General features: G+C 40.5%; 1 protein-coding gene across 12 annotated transcripts in view; it reads right to left on the minus strand.

The window, feature by feature from the left end:
- NCKAP5 (NCK associated protein 5) overlaps positions 1-13,912 on the minus strand; it is a 964,576-nt gene that overhangs the window by 192,641 nt on the left and 758,023 nt on the right. For all 12 annotated transcript variants that reach the window (XM_077861464.1, XM_077861463.1, XM_077861465.1 and 9 more), the window contains one exon: positions 8,748-8,816. In XM_077861464.1, the coding sequence (XP_077717590.1) occupies positions 8,748-8,816 (69 nt within the window). The remainder of the gene's footprint in view (positions 1-8,747; positions 8,817-13,912) is intronic.

A 13,912-nucleotide genomic window follows, 5' to 3' on the forward strand; every position in this document is an offset into this window, starting at 1 on the left:
CAATATTGACAAAGTAGCACATCCTTAATGACAGTTGGCTACCAGTAAGTCTCACAGAAAATTAAAACACAGGCTGCCATCAACTGTGGATAGGAGGCATTCATAGCACAAGCGATACATGATTAAAATCAAATTACCTATAACTGATTAGTTGAACTGTAGGCACAAAAGGTTTTTTTTTCTTTTTTCTATCAGAATCCTTTCCAAATCTACATTGTTGACATTAAGTAAATGAGAGGGACCTTTCATTGAAAGTAACTATAGTTTTGAAGAAAAAGCATTACTTATTTTTTTAAGTCCAGTCCAAGTTAAAGAAAACTACCTAAGGACACTTGTAGACCAAAGTAAACCATATTTCCCTTAACTGGTGCCTTTTCTTTTTCCTTTATCACTTGATTTATACATGGCCATAACAGTGATAAATGTTATTCAATCATACAAATTGACCAATAGTGTCATCTTAAAAATCTTTCAGTTTTTAAACGTTCATTCCAATTCATAAGTTACTGAAGATTTAAAGTCAAAGGATAGGTCATCTATTTTATTCTTGGCAAATTAAAAACAAAAAACATACAACAGAAGAGTTCAACTATTCATGCAGCTTGAATCAGGAACAACGTACCAAAATTAATTCACACCATAAATAATTTAATTCTTTCAGATCTCAAACTTTGGATTTGATTTACATTCTCATAAAACTGCCTAATATCAATATTTTCTTTTCTTCCTCCAAACTGGTCCCTCACTTAAACCGGGCTGTGGAACAGTGGTCACATAAAATAGCTCTCTACATGATTTAACAGGAGACATAAATGAATATCCTAACTGTAACGGCCCGCAGGAGGAAATACGTTCTATCTTTGCAATCCGAGTATGTTGCCTTATGGGCTTATAGGCTCCATCTCTGACACAGTTCCTTCTGGCATGTATTTTGGACAATTGTTCTACCTAATAATTGAACAAAGATACACGAATGCATTATTTCTTCACCTACTGACGTGGGGTTATATTACCCAGAAGGACTCACAGATCCTCTGCAGAAGAGCAGTCCAGTTTGTACAAATGCTTTCCTGGGTTCTGTCTATAAAGACAGTTTCCTGGGTTTCATTACTACTTTTACTGGCTAAGTTTCCCTGAAGCATCAATAGAACAGCTGTTTGGAGATTGTGCCTGCAACCTCTAATAGGTTCACAAGATGACCCCTGGAATGGGCCCCTGCCCTCATCATAGAATTATGCTCTGAGCACTTGGGTTGCAAATAATCACACACCCGCAGGCCCAGCTAATGAGAACAAATAACTTGTAGTGTCACCTGACAGCTTTCCTCTCCAAAGAAAGGAAAAATAGCAGCTGGGCTGGGCCAGGGGGACTTGAGACAAGCAGAGCAAAGCTGACAGTCCTTAAGCCTCTGGCTTGTTTTACAACCTGCCTCAGGCTCTCTGTGGAGACCTCCCCGCTTTACCTCTGGTGGGGCAGGGCTGCAGAGGAGCAGGAGGTGCCAAGGAGAGGGCCCTGGTACCTCTCCCCCTCTCAGCAAGCATTCTCTCCAACAAGCCAGTTCCTCTGCTACCTGGCCCTTCTTCTACCCACACAAGTCTTTGTTCTTCTCCATCAGTCTTGTAGGGGTCGTGTCCACGCCTCCAGCCCCACTGAACTCTCCAGGAAGCAGGTGCGCAGGAGGAGGAGGGCGTTGTCTGTTCTTCTTTTCAAAATAGTCCCTGAGGCTGAGTGAGAAGCCACACTCGGGACTTATTCCAAGAGGGAGCCAATTTTCACCAAATCCAGAGGACAGTGAGGGCGGGATGGAGGCTGGCAGAGTGAGGAACTCAAAAGTCACCAAGCTTTGACAGGGCTCCTCCTGCCTCCTGCTTTTGCTTTTTGTCCTTGCAAAGGATATCCTTTTATCATGCAAAGCAACTGCCACATCAGCAAGCTCATTTAAAAACCTAATTGAAGGAGGACAAGTTTTGGAAAATGTGCCTTGGAGAAGTTTTAGATGCTTCTGAGTTTGGTTTATCATACTGAGACAGCTGGGGACAAGTGGGAGGAGCACGGGGGCAGAATCAAAAGGACTTGGGTTCAAATCAGTAGTGTATAATGTGTTGATTATACACTGATGTGTACGAGGATGAGGGACTAGCGTGACTCGACTCATCTGTGAAGTAGTGGACCTGGCCACCTCTCAACTTGTGAAAAACGCAGGAGATGATAGATATAACATTGGGCAGTACCTGATACAAAGCAGTCCTCCGTAAAAGTTAAGTCTGAATCTGAGCACTTGAACTTCAAACAATAAAATGCATTTTTAGGTAAGTAAGAAAAGATGGTTTTAGAATAAGAGATTTTATTTGTATAAGAATGAAATGTGTGTGTGTGTAATATGCATGTTTAAATAAAAATCACTAAGAACCTATATTATTTTTTGCTCTGTAAAATACTGGGAGTGGGAGAAATTCATCTAAATATGTATGTGGGATCACAGGGAAAATTAATTGGGAAATTAATTTGGGGATGATAATCTCCATTTATTCATTTAGTCATATGACAAATACACATTAAGTGCACAGTGGGCCACAGATTGTGCTGAATCTTAGAGAAATATGGTGAATAGAGCCAAGGTGCTGCCTCATGGTGGCTAGCGTTCAGAGCAGACACAGGAAGTCCATCCTCTGTTGATTTCATGGTCCATTCCTAAAATGGGCATTTGAAGCATGTGAGAGCCACAAGCAGGATCATTATCTCCCATCTCCATCGATCAAGAGGTTGTTTTTCAAGATTACTTAGGGCCCAGGAGAGGGACATGCACTGAGTATGTTTGGTGATTCCACAATCCAACCCTGGTCTATAGCATATGAACCAGAGAGGAAGGTCAGAACTGTTCTTAACCATTTACCTTTGCTTTTATTTGGCTTTGGTTTAAAAAATATTTTGGTGCTTTTTTTTTTCTTTTCTTTTTTTGAACTACCTCCATTTCCTGCCTTCATGCTCTGAAATAAAGAGCACAGAGAAGTAAGAGAAGAACTCAAATCTGGCATTCTCATGGACTATAAGGAACTCTGGCTCTACTCTGATGATTTGAAGGGGAGGGTAGGTTCTCCAAATGCTGCATGCAAAAACTTTGCCGGGCAAGTCTGATAAATTGCCAATTTCCTTACCCTTCACTCTGCTTGCGAATAGCTGAATAAGGTCTGGTACTTGGCATTTTAATTTTTTTCTGTGTCAAATTTATTTTATTTTTTCTTTTCCAAGTATTTATTTATTTATAAATATTTTATTTATTTATGTGGAACACAGAGAGACAGAGACAGAGACATAGGCAGAGGGAGAAGCAGGCTCCCCGTAGGGAGCCTGATGCGGGACTCGATCCCAGGACCCCGGGATCGTGACCTGAGCAGAAAGCAGATGCTCAACCATTGAACCACCCAGGCATCCCTCCAAAGTTTTTCTTTAAATTCTAGTTATCATGCAGTGTAATACTAGTTTCAAGTGTAGAATTTAGTGATTCATCACTTACATACAACACCTGGTGCTCATCACTAGTGCCCTACTTAATACTTATCACCCATTTAATAATCCCTACCACTGACCAACTCCCCTCCAGTAACCCTCGGTGTGTTCTCTATATTGTTTGTTTTCTGGTTTGCCTCCCTTTTTTCCCCTATGTTCATGTGTTTTGTTTCTTAAATTGCACATATGCTTGAAATCACATAGTATCTGTCTTTCTCTGACTTATTTTCCTTAGCATAATACACTCCAACTCTATCCAACTCATTGCAAACCACAAGATTTCACTCTTTTTGTTGCTGAGTAATATTCATTGTATATCATACCACATCTTCTGTATCCATTCATCAGTTGATGGGCATTTGGGCTCTTCCCATAATTTGGTTATTATTGATAATGCTGCTATAAACAAATGTGCCCCTTTGTTTTTTTTTTTTTTTTAAGATTGATTGATTGATTCATAAGAGACAGAGAGAGAGGCAGAGACACAGACAGAGGGAGAAGCAGGCTCTCTGCAGAGAGCCAGATATGGGACTCGATCCTGGAACTCCAGAATCATGCCCTGAGCTGAAGGCAGATGCTCAACTACTGAGCCATCCAGGTGTCCCACATGTGCCCCTTTGTATCAGTATTTTTCTATCCTTTGGATAAATACCTAGTAGTACAATTGCTGGGTCACAGGGTAGTTCTATTTTTAACTTTTTGTGGAACCTCCAAAGGGTTTTCCAGAGTGGCTGCACCAGTCTGCATTCCCACTGATAGTGTAAGAGGGTTCCCCTTTCTCTACATCCTTGTCAACATCTGTTGTTTCCTGTATTGTTAATTTTAGCCATTTTGACAGATGTGAGGTGATGCCTCATTGTAGTTTTGATTTGTATTTCCCTGATGATGAGTGATGTTGAGCATCTTTTCATGTGTCTGTTGGCCATCTAGATGTCTTCTTTGAAAAAATATCTATTCATGTCATCTGCCCATTTTTAACTGGATTATATGTTTTTTTTTTTTTTGGTGTTGAGTTGTGTAAGTTCTTTATATATGATGCCTACTAACCCTTTATCAGATATGTCATTTGCAAATATCTTCTTCCATTTTGAAGATTGTCTTTTAGTTTTGTTGATTGGTTCCTTTACTGTGCAGAAGCTTTTTATCTTGATGACGTCACAATAGTTTATTTTTATTTTTGTTTCCCTTGCCTTGGGAGATGTATCTACTAAGAAGTTGCTACAGCCAATGTCAGAGAGGTTACTGCCTGTGTTCTCTGGGATTCTGATGGCTTCCTGTCTCACATTTAGGTTTTTCATCCATTCTACATTTATTTATGTATATGATTAATAAAGTGGTCCAGTTTCATTCTTTTTACATGTTGCTGTCCAGTTTTCCCAACACCATTTGTTGAAGAGACTGTTATTTTCCCATTAGATATTCTTTTCTACTTTGTCAAAGATTAGTTGACCATATAGTTGTGGGTCTATTTCTGGGTTTTCTATTCTGTTCCATTGATCTATATGTCTGTTTTTGTACCAGTACCATACTGTCTTGATGACTACAGTTTTGTAATATAGCTTGAAGTCCAGAATTGTGCTGACTCCAGCTTTGGTTTTCTTTTTCAAGATTGCTTTGACTATTTGTAGTCTTTTGTGGTTCAAGAATCTGTACTTTTAGCAACCACTGCACATCTTTCTGATGCAGAAAGGGCCCAGAAACACACTTTGAAAAATGCTGGGACAGCATTTACTTTCTGTTTGCTCAGACACTGTTGAGGAATTGGAAATAACCCAAAATTTACATACCAGTCTATTGCTCTTCTATCATCTCATCCAAGTTTGATGAGATTTTTATCCTCTTATGGACACTTTCTGAAAATGTTCTTTAAAGCACAGCATTCAGAGGACCTAAGTGCAATGGTTCTTGATCTTGGCTGAATATTATAACTCCCTGAAATCTTTAAAATTTCTAACACCCAGGCTCCACATTAGACCAGAACTGGATCAGATCTCTGAGGTGCAGCCCAGCCAACAGTATTCTTAAGCTTTCCCAGGTATATCCGATGTTCAGGTAAGGGTGAGCACTACTTGGACTTTACCTGCTACAGCTCCTGTGGCTGAAGATGTCCTTTCAGTTCTGACTGCCGGCATACCCACGGCCTCTCCCTTTAATGATTGGGTTGTATGTTCCCAAAGACCCCAGTGTAGCTCATTTCCTATGTGAGTTTCCCTCATTTCATTCTAATCATTCTACTGTGATTAATCATCCCTCTCACTTCTTCTGCCAGGTGAGGAGCACCATGACTTCCCAGGCCTGGGTGACTCTGACCTGACACACAACAAATATTGTAGGATACAAATGAATCCACCTAAATGTAAGGCAATAGTTTGAGGAGATGTTATTTTACTTATTTTTTATGTGTGTCATTATACTTCTCCCCATGGGAATTAGTTGGTCCTAAAGGAACTCTGGCCAACATATTAATGAGAATAAACAGCAATTCACTGCTTGCCAGCAAACTGTGTGTCAAACAGCTGAAGGAAGAAACTAGACACAAACATGGAAACCTCCATCCCCCTCAAGAAATCAAGACTGGTCCTTGGTGTGTCTTTGTATTGTAATGCAAGGAGATAAGGAGCTACGTGGAGGGGATGTGAAGTAGTGAAGGGTGTGTGTGTGTGCACACATTTGTGAGCATGTGTGTGCCAGCAAGCCTGTGTCTGTGGATGTGGCTGTTTCCTCCTGAATAAACACACCCCTGTTTTATAGGACACACAGAGGGTATTCTTACTCCCCAGTGTTTTCCCCAAATTCTCAACATGTTCTTCATTTCCCAGAAAATAACAATCAGTGTAAAAGGGATAGAAAAACATTTCAATTTTAGATTATATCCACTTGTGTATGTTTTATGAAACCCACTAGCAAGGAAATAACTTACATGAGGCCTTACCTTGTTAGTTTGTCTAATTAGTCTAAAAAGCCTTGGAAAGAATTTCCAGTTGGCATTATTACTACACTCAACTACCCCTTTGAGAGTGTTCTCTTACAATGCATAGAAATGGATTGTCTATCCTCATGCAATTAGTTACAAAACAACTGGCATATGTAATCAGGGGCCGGTATCATGAATGCAAAACATTTGTATGGCTCAAAGGTGGTTCTGAGTTGCAAATCATCTCTTTGGCAACAGTTAATTTTTGCAATTAAGAACAGAGGGACTCTGCCTTTAAAAATTCTGTCTTCAGTAGAAGCTCCATATGCAATAATTCTCTGGATGAAAAATTATGTTTGACCCAACACATTCTGATGAAACCTTCAGAATGCAGGCATAGGTAGCAAATGGAAAACAAGACTATGAGTTTCCATAAAGAAATGCTGTGAGCTTTTTGACTGATAGGGAGGGATGACCGTGGGAGAATTTTGACAAATAAGAAGTTCTTGTGGTGAGATTCACATAAATTTAACTTCTGAATACAGATTCAATCTCATCAGAAATTCTGTACAGGAGGTTAAAGTGAAAACTTGCCAATATTTGTGGCTTTCAATATCCTTGGATCTATTTGATTTTTTTTTGCCCCAAACTTTGATTGGACCAGGAGCCTGGGGGACAGCATGGAGAAGTGCTAAACTGGCCTCACCAGACTGAGTCATCATTCCCCTCTTATGTCAACTTACTCCAGCTATTCTTTTAACTCTGGGCGTTGCAAAGATTATTTCAAGTCTTTTTAGGTCCTGACAGGGCAGAGCACTGCAAATACCATTTTGCTTGAGTAACTGATATATATGGCTAGAAATATTAAACCATTAAGTAACTTTCTGGAAACATGTTGAAAGTTCTTCTATTAGACATACGTAACTATAAGGCAAAGTAGTCAATGTTCTGAGGACAGTGGCTCTCAAACTGTAGGGTGTGTCATCATCACCTGAAGAGCCTGCAAACACACAGACTGCCAGGCTCATTCCCAGAGTCCCTTCTTTGGGATGTATGGGGCAGGGGCTCAGATTGTGCATTTCTAATAACTTCCAGGTGAGGCTACCGCTGCTGGTTCAGGGGTCACATTTTCAGAATCCCTAGTGTAAGAAAATACTGGACACAACTGCAACTCTGAGGAGAGAGACCACTCCCAGTTTCGAGGGAGGAGAGAGGTATGTGGTAGCAGTGATGATGCCATAAGTGGGATCTGAACCTGTGTTCTTCATAGCATAATCCATCACCTTCTAGGGCAGTGTGGGGGAGGGGAAGAAGGATCAAGAGGAGTTTTTTGGAGAAGGCTTTCCTAATTGTTAGTGAGGAGGAAATGACTGCAGACCTACATGCTAGTTTTCACTGGTAAGGTAATGGAGCATGATTTAATGTTGTTGTGCTTATTTTCTGAAAACCTGCATCAGCTATTTCAAACAACTCCTAAGACGACAAGATAGGTATGTGCAAGTTTTAGGGTATCAGGCAGATGACTAAAAAACTCATCTCATTAAAGTAATAACTCCAATCACCAAGAAAATCCCAGATGAGAGCTTGTCAGTGAGGTGAGTGACCAATCCTGCCCGGGTGTTACCACAGAGACGGATGGTAGGATTCCTGACAGAGTGTGAAGGGAAGGGCTGAGGATAATGAGGGCCCTGCACACACCTCAATTTTCCCCTTGCCTCCCAGGGACTTAGAAACGCCCACCATCTTTGCCTTCATCTCTTCATTATCATCAAATAATATTTCTCAAGTTTATTCACGTGGGTGGCTCTGTCTTCTCCCATTTGCTCAAATTCTCTTCCTCACTTTCTTTTCTCTTCTTGGCTTGGTTCTCAATCTACTGATTCCCCCCCCCACCCCGGCTGCCAACTGCGAATATCGCCCCCACCCACTCTATCAAGAATTTTCTGTTTCAGAAACAGCATCCAATTGGAGATGCAGTGGGCTTTGATCGGCTTTTCTCATTCACAGGCTGGGGATCACACTTACTGGACAGAAGGAATCTATCATACAGTGAAGCATTCCCCAAACTGTGCCCCAAGAATGTTAAATGATAACCAAAAGGGACTTACAGATGCCTGTATAATAAAATAGGGAGAGAAGGAAGAGGGAGAGGGTGGGAGAGAAAGACTGGCCTTCCTTCTCAATGTCCACAGTCATGTGTACAACCTTCCTCTGGAGGACAGAATGCTAATGCTCTACAGAGGCCGTAACAGGCATCTATTAAGATCTGACCAAGGGATTCCTAAATAGTCCGGCCTTTTGTGAAGAACCTTTCTAGTCAGCTTACCTCGTCAAGACATCGCTCATACTGTTCCCTTTGATTTTCATTTTCCAAAGCCAAAGCTGAATTCTCTGCCTGCAGTGAGATACAAAAATAATACAAATAAATCAATGAAATGTTGTGTTAGGTGACAACTCATTCAGTACAGTTACTAAATATATCTTCTCAGGATCCAAGACAATCTTTTAGAAGAATCTTTGACAAGTTTGCTCTAAGTACTATTATAAATATCTCAGGGATGACTTGTGTCTTATCAGCTTGTTCACAAAAGTACATTACCATTTAAAGAAATGCGAAACTTGATATTCTGAACAGGGAGCAAATCAAATCATGGCCTGATGTGAGAGTGTTCTGTAAAAGGATTACCATGTTTATTTCATTCTACGAAAATGTAAATGTACGAAATGCCTTAATCCACTTCATTAAGACCTGTCACAGTTTCACAACCCGATATTTGTTTAGGCCACAGAAAAGAATCTCAGGTAAACCTACGAAAGCATCATTCCAAAGACAAACCACACACGTCGTTTTCCTTATTAATCGATGGCTATTAAGCATAAGAATATAATGAGAAATTCAACAATCGAGGTATACTTGAGTCCTTCCCCCTCCTTTTTAAAAACTACTGCTTTCCTGATCCTCAGAACCACGAGGCTAGCTGAATCTTAAACAGGTTACTAGAGGAGACTCAGTTGAATATGGTTACCTGGCTGCTAGTGGAACAAGAAGGGGAAAAAGACATAGGTATACACATACTAGGTTTTCAGAAGGAGCATAAAATGGTGACATGGGAACTGCCTTCTGCAACTGGTGACCTATGTCCCTTTCTGCTACTATTGGCCTAGTCTGAATCCTGAGCTTGCAAGTTAACCCTTCCCAAAGCTGCAACAAAGAGCATGCACCCTCCACCCCCCACCCCCCCACCCCCAGGCAAACTCAGCTCTACCTACCCCTTCACTACAACCCTTCTTGACATTTGAAAGTGTGGAGGACACCTTGGTGGCTCAACAGTTGAGCTTCTCTGCCTTTGGCTCAGGGGGTGACTGGATCTAGTCCCACATCAGGCTCCCTGCCTGGAGCCTGCTTCTCATCCCTCTTCTTATGTCCCTGTGTCTCTCATGAATAAATAAGATCTTTAAAAAAACAAAGTGCAGAGGATACAGAGCTCTAAATCAGTAGAGGATACAGAGCTCTAAATCATTTAGATTTTAAAAGATCTAAATCTTTATTCAAAAGAATGGTGTGATTTTTAGGTGGTACAAAGATCAACATTTTATCTTAAATTTTCTTCCCATCAGATTTTTCTTTAAAAAAAAACAAAAAAACAACCCTTTCTATTTGGAAATAATTTCAACTTGCAGATGATCTAAAAGAAAAGTATAAGGAACTCCCACATACCCTTTCCTCAGATTCACCAACTGTTAGCATTTTGCCACATTTGAGAGATTATTAGATCATTCCCTTTTTCTTTCATTGTTTTTCCCTGCAACTTGCAAGTGAGTCGCAGACATGATGCTCTTTACCCCTAAATACTTCTGTATATATTTCCTAAAGACAAAAACATTTTTTCACACAACCACAGTACAGTTGTCAAGTTCAGGAAATATTAATTGATACAATACACAATCTGATCTTCAGTATCTATTCCAATGCGTCCATTGTTCCAGCAATGTCATTACAGCAATTTTTCCAGTCTTGAAACTTATCCAGGGTCAGGCATCTATTGCATCTATTTGTCATTCATATAGGACGCTTTAATCTGGAATAGTCTTTTGTTTTTCATACTATTAGTTTCTTCTTCTTTTTTTCTTCCTCCCTTCCCTTCCCTTCCCTTCCCTTCCCTTCCCTTCCCTTCCCTTCCCTTCCCTTCCCTTCCTTCTTTTCCCTCCCTTCTTCCTGTTCTTCTTCCCTCCCTTCTTCCCTCCCTCTCTTCCTTTCTTTTTCTTTCTTGGAAGAGTAAAGGCCAATTATTTTGTGGGATGTCCCTTAATTTGGGCTTGTTTCAAATTTCCTCCTGTACACTTGGCAGGAATAGCATATGAATGATGCTGGGTCCTTCTCAGTGCATCATACCAGAACTGGTCATGTCCATGTCACCATTACTGGACATGTTAGCTTTGATCACTTGGTTAAGGTGGGATCTGCCAAATCTCCCCACTCCAAAGTTACTTTCCTTATGTAGTTAATATATTGTTCAGAAATGTCTTTAGACTATGAAAATATAATATTTCTCATCAAATTTTCATCAATTTATTTTAGCAACCATTGATGAATCTTGCCCGAATCAATGATTCCTATGGTCGCACATGGTGATTTCTCACCCCATTATCCCACCTACGTTTATGAGTTTACATTCTATCATAAGAATATGCTTTTCCTATTATTATTTCCTAGTCTGAATACATGGATTATTTTATTATTGAAAGGGTTCTAAGTCATTACTGCATTTATTTACTTTGATGCTCAAGTTGTCCCAGCTTTGAGAAAGTGAACCTCTCTAACCTGTGGCCTTTTGACATGTTTTCATCTTTTTGAAAAGGCTTTCTTTTTAGGCACAGGGAAACATTCCAAGCCCACTTTGCTTTTTCTTTGCACCATTTCTGAAATCAACCATTTCTCCATGGAATCCTACTTGCTTTTCATTGGGGAATGATACTTGGAAACTAAGATCTGGCTATTAATGTATGCCAATTGCTACTGAGAGGCCATTTCTTCTAGTCCCTTTCAGTGAAAGGGTCTCTCTCTCTCCTCACCATACCTACCTACACACACACACACACACACACACACACACACACACACTCCAACCACTACAGATTTCTTCTTTGCCTTCCCCTTTTCATATCTGTGTCTTCCTTTTCTACAGTGAGAACACAAGCAGCCATACATTTCCTCCTTTATTCAACCCCACAGTGCATATAAGATTATGATGGCATGGAATATAGTATAAGAAGAATTCACAAATTGCTTTTTCTTTTAGAATGTGGGGTGTATAGTAATGATACTATGTTCAAAAGTTACTAGTTTGATAACTGTCTCCCTTTCCTGGGGTGATGCTATCCATTCCTTTGTGCAGTTCAGTTAATTTGTTTCTGACAGTAGTCAGATTCAGTTTCTCCTCCTGTTGTGCATTTCACCCCAATTTCTGAATATAGAGAACAGTAATATGATCCCTAAAGTCAAAACTCTACTAAAAGGTACACTCAGTGAGGTATCACTTCCTCACTACCTCTTCTGCTTCATTCCCCTCCACCTTTTGCAGGTTCTTTAATAGTTTTTATTCCTTTTTATGTCTTACTTAATTGTTACTATCTGGTTAAAATCATGTCCCTTGGCTCCCTCAATTACATATGCCACAATCAACTTTCCCCTCAGTCCTTCTTCCTACCAATCCTCTTGTCGCATTCTTTTCCGCTTTATCAGTGTGTTTTACTGTTCACCCTCTCTCTACCACATGATGATTGGAGGAGATTGGCCTTACATTTCTCCTTTATTTCTTTAGCATCTTCAAATTTTCCCTCTTCCTCTTCTCTTCTGAACCAGATCTTCAAATGGCACCTCTTTTCTCCTTGCTTCCTTCTCCCCAGAAGCCTTGCTTCTCTGGACAGTCATCTCCGGTCCCCTACATTTTCAAGCCCTGCCCTATAGCCAGCCCTGGGCACTTCTGGTCTCCATCTGTGGTCAGAACTAGGAGAACTTTCCCCATGCATCCTGCTGCCTCTCTCTCCTGGGACACACAGGCTTGCAGCCACAGTTTTGTGAGTATCTGGTGTTTATTTTCTACTTAACAGTGATTTGAAGTTCTCATGTTCCTTTTTTTCTGGTAATACAGAAAGTATGGTAATATGTGCTCCTATTTGTGCCTCTGGTGACTGTAATATTTTCTTTGACAGATGTGTACAAAGCTCCAGATTGAGGCCAGTTTGTTGTTTTGATCAATAATGAAACTCAAGTGAAGTGATCAAATGAAAATGGGGCACAAAAGTTGAGGGAAATTGCTAATAGAAGCCTTTGTGGATGTGCTCTTGTCACTGTTAGATCATTTGACCTATTCCTGGTTTGGATCCTATGAGTCCAAACCCTGTTTCTCCTTCAGGTCTCAGCTCTAATACTTGCCTTTGACTCTTTTCCTCTGGACCTGATCTCTGTTGTAGCAGTCATTCTAGCTAGCATTCCTGTCTCTCAGGTGGGATCCTGCCATGTTCTTTCCATTCTTGTCATGGGCAGACATCTACCCCATAGCCCAGTGATTCTAGCCTCATGCTGACCATCTGTTTGGACTTATCAATATTGGTTAAACCTAGACTATTTCGTCTTTTCAATCCCACCTCCCACCCACCGATACTCAATGGAAAGCTATTTCCTTATTGCTTGTTACTGTTTCCTTGAGGGACTGCAGTGGCCTATCACACTGAACGTGTGTCATATCTGCAGCTGGTATAACCTCCCAGGTCCTCCCTCAGTCCAGGTGGGAGCACTGGCTCCAGATTCTATCCCCATCATTCCAGTCTACCCAACAACACCCAGTTGTGAAACCTTTAGCGAGTCATTTAACCTTGCTGGGTTCACAGTTCTTTAGATAATAAATGAAGGGAATAGCCTAGCCAATCTACAAAGTGACTCCCAGTTCAAATATTTGGATCCTGTGAATCACGGGGGGACTGATGGAATTCCAATTCTATAAAGTCGCTGCTTTCTTTAGAGAAATTGAGCTTGCATGGGGTCTGCTGGTTTCAGGAAGGCAGTGGCACAAAGGATAATGGGAAGAGATAAAGGAGAGAATGACAGTGCCAGTTTATGCTGTTTTCACTTTAAATGTCTTGGAAAAAACGTGTAAGGAAATAAAGCTGAAAATGGGAATTTATATGGGATGTCTCTATCTCACTCCTACCCACAATATCATGTTGCAATAACACTACAATCGATCCATTCAGATAATTACCATCATTATACCACTTACATTACTTGCCTCACATTTACTGCTCTGACAATCTATTACAGGCAAGCAAATTAAACACCTAAAGGGTGCTGGGGAAGACACAGTCGTCACACTTACGGTTAATGTGTTCAGTTACAGAGACCAATTTAATTGATGTAATCCTACATATCCCAGGGGACAAGAGCGATATTAACAATTATGAAGTTAAAATAATCTTGAACTCGTGATCTTC

The sequence above is a fragment of the Canis aureus genome, chromosome 20 (assembly GCF_053574225.1).
Source record: "Canis aureus isolate CA01 chromosome 20, VMU_Caureus_v.1.0, whole genome shotgun sequence".
NCBI lineage: Eukaryota > Metazoa > Chordata > Mammalia > Carnivora > Canidae > Canis > Canis aureus.